At 37.5% G+C, this 9,169-nt stretch overlaps 1 protein-coding gene across 1 annotated transcript; it reads right to left on the bottom strand.

Annotated features, from left to right (window-relative positions):
- Positions 1 to 611: 611 nt before the first annotated feature.
- Positions 612 to 8,384, bottom strand: LOC144844367 (uncharacterized). The gene is made up of 2 exons (XM_078701247.1): positions 8,334 to 8,384; positions 612 to 3,084 (listed from the first exon to the last, which is right to left on the bottom strand). Exon 2 carries the CDS (start codon positions 3,072 to 3,074, stop codon positions 1,173 to 1,175), a length of 1,902 nt encoding a protein of 633 aa, XP_078557373.1. The 5' UTR covers positions 3,075 to 3,084; positions 8,334 to 8,384; the 3' UTR covers positions 612 to 1,172.
- Between the last annotated feature and the right edge of the window lie 785 nt (positions 8,385 to 9,169).

The raw sequence follows: 9,169 nt of genomic DNA, 5'->3' as shown, positions 1-9,169 counted from the left end.
AGACTAATTTGCTTTATTATGAAAACTCACTAATGCGCGTTACTAACGCGATATTAAAACTGCACACGCATCCGATCACACAACACAACCATAAACTATACATAGCATTAACATTGCTGAATTACAGAGATTTGAATTTATATAGAAGAATCTTCGAAAAATTTCATTTTAGCTTCTAAGTTTATAGTCTTTTTGAAAGAGTTATGAGCTATTTAGCTGAAGTTATAAGGAAATGAACCGAAACATTGAGTATGTGTCGACTTTAATTGAGCAATGAGAATTCGACACGGATGCTTAGCGCGTTGGTTAGCGACGACGATTGCATGGTTCTGTTGTACCTCAAAATTCAAGATTTTCCCGCTCCTTCTCATCACGCTCAACAACAATCCCTTCGGCATTCTTTTGAGATTTTTGGAAAAGTTTTGCAAACTTTGTAACAAAATTGGTCGAATATTATGGGATATTAATGAACTTTGTGATGTAATAAAGCATAACCATAGAGAGTCCTTACGTTAAGTCGAGGTCCTAATATTTACAGAATAAAACAGCCGAATTTGTGACGTCATTTGATGAGATACCGCTTTCAACGAGCAAACTGACACGTTACGCAATTGCATCAACATTTTATTACGTCATTTCAACACAGGACTATCGTCTAACACAAGCATCTTATTCTTTACATTAATTAACATTTACACATTATTTAGTTAATAAACTAATCAATTTAAAATATTTTCATATTGCAATATACATATTTAAATTTAAGTTTTTATTTACAACTTTTTTAAATGCGTATCATGACGTATTGATTTAATTTCTTCCCATATCCCCCCACCCTATTGTTTGCTTGGGTAGTATCTAACAGGGCGATGAATCTGAATGTCACTCGTGGCACACTTGCAGTCTACAACATTATACAACAAAAACAAAACAAATGAATTGTATGTGAATGTCATTAATACATTTTCTAAATTTCACGATTCATTTTGTCTAGGCCTACTATTACTTTAGTCTAATAGAAAAATACTCGTCGTTTTTCGGATTTTTTTCATCACTAACACTGCTACCACAGAGATAATTTTCATAATTCATAATAACAGATTTGTTTTATTTTTTAATAGTTTATTTTTGACGTCATAATATTTGGATGACGTAATTGTTCAAATGTTTTGTTAATTATTCTCTTCAGCTACAGCTTTTGTATCTTTTCGTGGACGTGGACGAGGACGGCGAAAATAATTGGCTCTCTTTTCCTCTTCTGTCATCTCGCTTTCGTCCGCCGATCGTGGCCTTGGACGCCGAAAGTAATTGGCTCTCTTTTCCTCTTCTGTCATCTCGCTTTCGTCCGCCGCTCGTGGCCTTGGACGCCGAAAGTAATTGGCTCTCTTTTCCTCTTCTGTCATCTCGCTTTCGTCCGCCGCTCGCGGCCTTGGACGCCGAAAGTAATTTGCCCTCTTTTCCTCTTCTGTCATCTCGCTTTCGTCCGCCGCTCGCGGCCTTGGACGCCGAAAGTAATTTGCTCTCTTTTCCTCTTCTGTCATCTCGCTTTCGTCCGCAGCTCGTGGCCTTGGACGCCGAAAGTAATTGGCTCTCTTTTCCTCTTCTGTCATCTCGCTTTCGTCCGCCGCTCGTGGCCTTGGACGCCGAAAGTAATTGGCTCTCTTTTCCTCTTCTGTCATCTCGCTTTCGTCCGCCGCTCGTGGCCTTGGACGCCGAAAGTAATTTGCTCTCTTTTCCTCTTCTGTCATCTCGCTTTCGTCTAAGTAATTAGCTCTCTTTTCCTCTTCTGTCATGTCGCTTTCGTCCACCGCTCGTGGCCTTGGACGCCGAAAGTAATTTGCTCTCTTTTCCTCTTCTGTCATCTCGCTATCGTCCGCCGCTCGTGGCCTTGGACGCCGAAAGTAATTTGCTCTCTTTTCCTCTTCTGTCATCTCGCTTTCGTCCGCCGCTCGCGGCCTTGGACGCCGAAAGTAATTTGCTCTCTTTTCCTCTTCTGTCATCTCGCTTTCGTCCGCCGCTCGCGGCCTTGGACGCCGAAAGTAATTTGCTCTCTTTTCCTCTTCTGTCATCTCGCCTTCGTCCGCCGCTCGTGGCCTTGGACGCCGAAAGTAATTTGCTCTCTTTTCCTCTTCTGTCATCTCGCTTTCGTCCGCCGCTCGTGGCCTTGGACGCCGAAAGTAATTTGCTCTCTTTTCCTCTTCTGTCATCTCGCTTTCGTCCGCCGCTCGTGGCCTTGGACGCCGAAAGTAATTGGCTCTCTTTTCCTCTTCTGTCATCTCGCTTTCGTCCGCCGCTCGTGGCCTTGGACGCCGAAAGTAATTTGCTCTCTTTTCCTCTTCAGTCATCTCGCTTTCGTCCGCCGCTCGTGGCCTTGGACGCCGAAAGTAATTTGCTCTCTTTTCCTCTTCTGTCATCTCGCTTTCGTCCGCCGCTCGTGGCCTTGGACGCCGAAAGTAATTGGCTCTCTTTTCCTCTTCTGTCATCTCGCTTTCGTCCGCCGATCGTGGCCTTGGACGCCGAAAGTAATTGGCTCTCTTTTCCTCTTCTGTCATCTCGCTTTCGTCCGCCGCTCGCGGCCTTGGACGCCGAAAGTAATTTGCTCTCTTTTCCTCTTCTGTCATCTCGCTCTCGTCCGCCGCTCGTGGCCTTGGACGCCGAAAGTAATTTGCTCTCTTTTCCTCTTCTGTCATCTCGCTTTCGTCGAAGTAATTTTCTCTTTTATTTGCCGCCATGTCCGTTTCATCCATTCTTGGACGTCGATGGAAATTGCCGCGTTTTTCAGGCGCTTTCTCATCGTTGGCCCGTTTGTCTTCTTCCTTGTCTTCGCTAATCTCTTTTGTATCCTTTTGCAAACGTTGAAAATAATTTCCTCGTTTTTCATCCGAATCCTTTGTATCACCACTCACAACACATCCTGAACTTTTCGTAGTTGTTGTATCTGTGGCCTTTTCATTGTCACATTTAGTATTTACTGGTTTCACGAGTACTTTTTCCGGTTCTGTGCCGATAACACTTTCGGCTGACAAAATTCCATTTGGAACTAGTATAAGAATGAGTGCAAATGTCACGTACATTTTGAAGAGTCTAGAAAAGAATAAGATTTGAATAAGAACGTCAGTCAGCAGAAAATACAACTTGTAAATGCGATGGGTCACATAGGAGTAATCAAGCAAGTATTCACTCATCAGACATAAACAATGTGAGTGAACTTTTTTAAGTTTTGGTCACCGATTCTAATACAACTAAATTAGGCAAGTTGAAAATGTACATTGATGATCCAGGTTGGAGAGTGGTACAACAGAGATATATTAACAATGTTTAAGGTACGTTCCATTTATCGCAAATAGCGTGCGCGATACATGATGGTAAGGGTTTGAGCAAACGTCACGACGCGTACGTACGTGATTTGTTTTTATGTACGTGTCGTGACGTTTGCTCCCAAACCCTTCCTATCATGCATTGTGCAATGACGTTCCTTGGGAAATCAAGCTATTTGCGATCAACCTTATTGTGAAAACGTCAAGCTGTGACGTGCCATAATATACAAATCTAACTTTGATTCTTCATCGCACAAGGTTAGCATGCAAGATTTTAATGTTGTCATCACGCTGAAAACCAATTTGGGTAAATACGCTTTTACTATCACATCGTGTAACCTTTAGACGTTACGTTAAAAATATGACGGTTTAAATTGGCAAGTCCGTGTCTATCAGGCTATTAAAACCATGGTGATAGTAGCCATGGTGATAGAACTCAATTATACTTCTGACCAATAACAATGCAGTTCGCAAGTTGAATGAAGGTCACATGACGTACGCTATCGTTTTCATTGGTTTAGATTAATTTGGCATTTTTTATGTTTAATGAATGATATACATACAAATAACTGATTAAAATTCTTCCAAATGTTTCAATATTAATGTACTATATTAAGTTCTTAATAATTGATTATGTTAGAATTTATTAAACATTATTTGCCATACTAGTACTGTTGGAAATGACATACCGTACTCTATTTAAATATTGAGCTTGGGAGTGTACATGTTCAATTAACTCACCGTCGCTATGGATACTCAAGCAATTTGTTAGCACAGCAGCGCCATAAAAGTGTAAAATAAACTCAATTCGTAAATTAATGCATAACCAATATCCGCGTTAATCACATTCTAATCAAATAGCAGGCTTCATTAAAGTTTATGCTTTATTTAATGATAGTATAGATATCTATATTCATTTCAAAATAAAAAATAATTAAAAATTTTCAATTAAAACTAAAAATAGAAAAGATTTTAAAAAAAAAGACCTATCAGTAAGCAGTATTGCATTAGATATACAGAATGACGAGAGAGTGTTTAATTCTCAACATGACATGTTATATATACAGTACATACAAAAATATCTTTCACAGAAAATAAATGTTGAAAATAAACTAATTAAATATTCATAAAAGAAATGTCAGGGAATGCATATAAAAATTAAAATAAAAGTACTTCTTTCAAACAAAACAAAAGTTTAAGTTCGAGCCACTATAAAGGTGTAGACCATGGTATGCATGATTTAAACATTGTTTAGGCCTATATAAAAATAAGTATAAATCTCGGATAAGGACTATAAACCGTTAGGTCCAGTGTACACATAGCTCATGTGCACTTTAAAGAACCTAGTACATCTTTCGAGACAAGTAGGGGGTTACCCCGGTGTACTAGTCCACACAAACACAGCCACTGCCACACACAGCCACTGTGCAATTGGGACTGGACCGTTTTTAGAAGTGTTTACCACCTGTTGGTCCCGATCTTTCACTAACAGTTAGTGAGAAGTTGAATTAGATACAATGCCGAGGAAAAAAACTAGTAAGGTGTGTCTTTCGAACGAAATGCAGGTGTGGTTCAGTACAGAGAATAACCACAGACGGAAGCCGCAATGTCTGTGACTGTCTCGATAACCGTATATTAATATTTATTATAATATTAGGCCTAACTAACTAAATTTGCTGATAGATATATGCATACACAGTTAAAGAACTCATCAATGGAAATGTGATCAAATTACTATTGGTTTACTAATTAATTTGAGAAGGCAGGTTTTGAAATGTCCATTCACACGAAATGATTGGCATTCATAAAATACTAAATATATATGCAACTCATTTTGACGACCGTTCAAATTAGTCAAATTTAATTTGAATTTGTGTGCCTACTCATCAATGTTTAATGGTGATTGTGGTAATTGCTTTATTGTTTGGTTTACAGTCAGCTGTTGTTACGGTTCATTCGGTCAATTGTACGCAACAGTTTGGTAGACGCAACGCAAGGACGTATACGCAACGCAAGCGAGTTGACCAATGACAAGCGACAGTTCGAATAATCCACCGCTTCTGATTGGCCAAATTACTTACGTTGTGTTACGTCCCTGTGTTGCGTTTCTAATGGAAATCAAGCATAAGTAATTTGACCAATCACGAGCGATAGATCATTCAAACTGTCATTTGTGATTGGTTAACTCACATGCGCTGCGTTTATCTAATTCCATTGCGTCTAAGCGTGAACCAAGATTAATTGTACTTGTCAATTCATTAACATTCGCTTTTTAATATTTCATAATGTGCTGTGTATATGTATTTCAGATCAAATGATCAAAATGGACACTTTTGACAACCGCCTTTCTTAAGTTATTTACATAAACACTTACTGTAAATCCAATGTTTAGTTAGACTGCACCTGGAACTCATTTAAGAGTATTCATTACAAACATATTATGTATAGTGTCTTCTGAGTATGACTTAAGCTTGATTCCCATTTGGTAACGCAACGTAACGCATTCCAACGCAACGACGTAAGCGCAACGCATGTGGTTTGCGTCAGCGGTTCGTATTCTATGGAAAAGGTACTCACGTCTCTATCGTTTAGACTTTGAGCGCGTTCATTAATACATTTAAACATTTATTACGTTACTTTAATGGTTCACACCTACTTATTTTCTGTCGGCAGTGATGACATTACGAAATAATGTTTATGGCGCGCGCGCGCCCAAAACAAGTTGTGCGTCAATGTTGTGCCTATTTAGTACGGTAATATAATTATTCTACTTCTGAAATTGTCGGTAATTTGAATTCGATATTGACAGAGCATAATATGCGTCGTTTATGTGAATGTGAAGTACTGATTTTATGGCTAGTATGTAATTTACCGACCGGCATTTAGGCCTATTGATATTATCGCTATATGTCATTTACCGCCGCCGACCGGCATTTAATGATATTCGTTCATGTTCAGCAGAGACCATCATAAACTTTTAATTCTTTTGATATGCCTGATCACCACAAAAATGTTACAGTATAAAAACTGTTAAGTGATCTCAACTCTCAAAGAGACCTATAGTTTAATTTCTTCTCTAACTTTTCCATTTAAACAACGTGTGTTTGGTTGTACAGGGGAATTTTCGGAGTAAATGTCCTCTTATATGTAGTCTAAACATGTTAACTACACCGTTAAACTTTGACTAATAATAATTGACCCCTGAATGTCTAATAGCGGTTCTTAAATTGACATTTGCAAACGTGTTCTAAGAATCCCCACTTAGTCCTATCAAGCCTCTGAGAATACTACCTAAAGCTTGGTTCCCACTACCGACGCAACGCAAGAACGTAACGCAACGTAAGTAATTTGACCAATCACAAGCGATGGATTATTCAAACAGTGGCTTGTCATTGGTCAACTCGCTTGCGTTGCGCGTACGTCCTTGCATTGCGTCTCTAGTGGGAACCACGTTTTAGCGAGTAAATATTAAATCAAGTAGTAGAATTTGTTACTCCTGATTGAAATTCAACATTTAATAGAGAAATATGGTGCTCTGACAATAGTGAGCTTCCTATTTCCCCACCCCCACCAACCGCAGCGAAATATAAAATAACAAGACTAATTGTTCTTAAATTGTCGGAAATCGAAAGATCCTTATTACTAAAATGTACACGATCTTTCATCTTTACAAATTAATCCCCGATAAAAACATATATTGTGACTACAACACATTCCCAGTTGGATACGACCTCATCAGACATCTCAGATAACACCGCTTGCCGAACACACGCACAGTTAATCAAGCACAAACTAACCATCACGCGTAAACTACTAATCGACGCGCACAGTGGCACTCATGCACAATGAAATCACAACCACATAATTAAGCGCAACCTAATAATGCTCAACTAATTACAGAACAACTATCAAACGCATCCGTACCGAGCATGCGCAATGGTGTATTCATGAAACTGTCAGTTCGTTCCACCAAATACGTGAAAAGGATGCCTAACCAGGGAAGGGTGCAAAACTGACCTAACGCACAATAATGTAGGCCTATAGTACATGGCAACCTGGCTGTACATTCACCGATCACACATAGATAGTTTTCTTTAAAATACTAAGTAGTTATTATAATTAAATCAATACATATTTCAGGATTTTCCTGAAGTGTTTTCACTTAAATTGGATCATTTTTAGATTTTAAATGTTCCTAAAGTTTGATATGAATATGGCCACTGGTGACACCATTATAACTGTAGACCTGCAACTACCTAACCTTCAGATTTAAGAACGATTTTAAAGGAAATTAATTAACATGTTTAATCATTGAATGTACATTACAGAGCAAAGCAAACTATATGGCTGTTAATTATTTTGTGTACATGTTTATTGTTTTTATTTTGATGACCTGCTATAGATTCTACCCGTTATATATTTAGAAACTTTGCTCCTATTTCAATTTAACAATGCTACAATTCAATATTGTCATTGGGCCTTATTCAGAATAAAACAAAATAACATGCATATTATCAACAAACTCATAACTTGTTAGAACTTCATCTCCGCCTCCCCGCCCTTTTTAATACACATACCAGGCAAGTACTTCAATAACTATAACTTACTATCTAAAGTAAATCAGTCTTGATTCGAAAACGGTGCATAGTCAGTCAGAAAGTGATTCCGTTCTTTCAAAACATCGTTTTGCAATAACAATAACAGTGTTATATTTGATAAAACGATATACAATAGCTGAAGAATATACAATAATTGGAAGTGAACTGAGGACACAGTTTACTTGGCTTAATAAACGATTAAAGAATAATTCTTAAAACAATTTACTTTTAAGTGTAATATGTTTCGAATATAAATAATGTTCGGCCTACAAAGACAATTATTTTGTATTTTCACCAAAACGCACTGTTTTTTAAAATTCTACAAAATTGTAATAATTACTTTACATTAATTTCTTAGTGTTCAACTAAAAGTTACTTACCGTATTCTTAAATACTGAATGAATAAAATGTAACTTACCTTAGTGTTTCCTAGTGTTACCTAGTGTTAGCTCATCAATACACAACCAATGCTAAGAAATCAAGGAATGTGCTTATAAAGGAATAACATCTACTCGCTGATTGGTCAGTTGACGTATCGATAACTGTACGTAAGACGAAGATGTATAAAAATGAAGTATTTGATGTGAATCGATTGCATGCAGTATAGCAGGAGATAATATACTATTAATTACATATCAGACTGCTGTCAGTGTACGCCGGGATACGCTAAAGGAATTTGTGTTCATTTTAACTTGAGTTTAAGAATGATTTGTAACACACTATGGGCTTCCAACATCGATTGAAACGTGAATTACGATCTCCATACAGATATCATCAAGTCATTTATCTATGCAGTGTCGTTTTTAAGTGAAATTAAAGATAATTAATGCACAATTATAAAAGTCAAAATACTAGGTTTTCCTAGTATTGGTCCCACAGGTTGTAAAACAGCGTATACTCTGTTTCAACATAACATAATTTTATTTTTATAATATCAACGTATAATACTATTTTTATTTTAAAGAGAACGTCATTCAATCGTCAATCTACACTCGAATTCAGTTGGAACTGGATAGGTAATTCAAAAGGGTGTGACAAATACACCTGTAGCAATTTACTTTTAAAGGATAACAATTAAAAATTAAAACTTAAACAAACATTTTCTTCACGATAATGTTCCGGTAAGTCTATATATCCACTGAGCAAGTAAAAGGTATTGATATACCAACACATTATACACGCGCGCGTTACGCATCATCGTCATTATCATCATCGTCATCAATGAACATCTCAAATATGCACGATCATCAACAA

The sequence above is a fragment of the Antedon bifida genome, chromosome 6 (assembly GCF_963402885.1).
Source record: "Antedon bifida chromosome 6, ecAntBifi1.1, whole genome shotgun sequence".
Taxonomy (NCBI): Eukaryota; Metazoa; Echinodermata; class Crinoidea; order Comatulida; family Antedonidae; genus Antedon; species Antedon bifida.
This window is presented reverse-complemented; position numbering and strand designations above follow the sequence as displayed.

What these genes read in the sequence shown, in the direction of transcription:
- LOC144844367 (XM_078701247.1), bottom strand. Translation starts at nt 3,074, where the DNA reads ATGTACGTGACATTTGCACTCATTCTTATACTAGTTCCAAATGGAATT.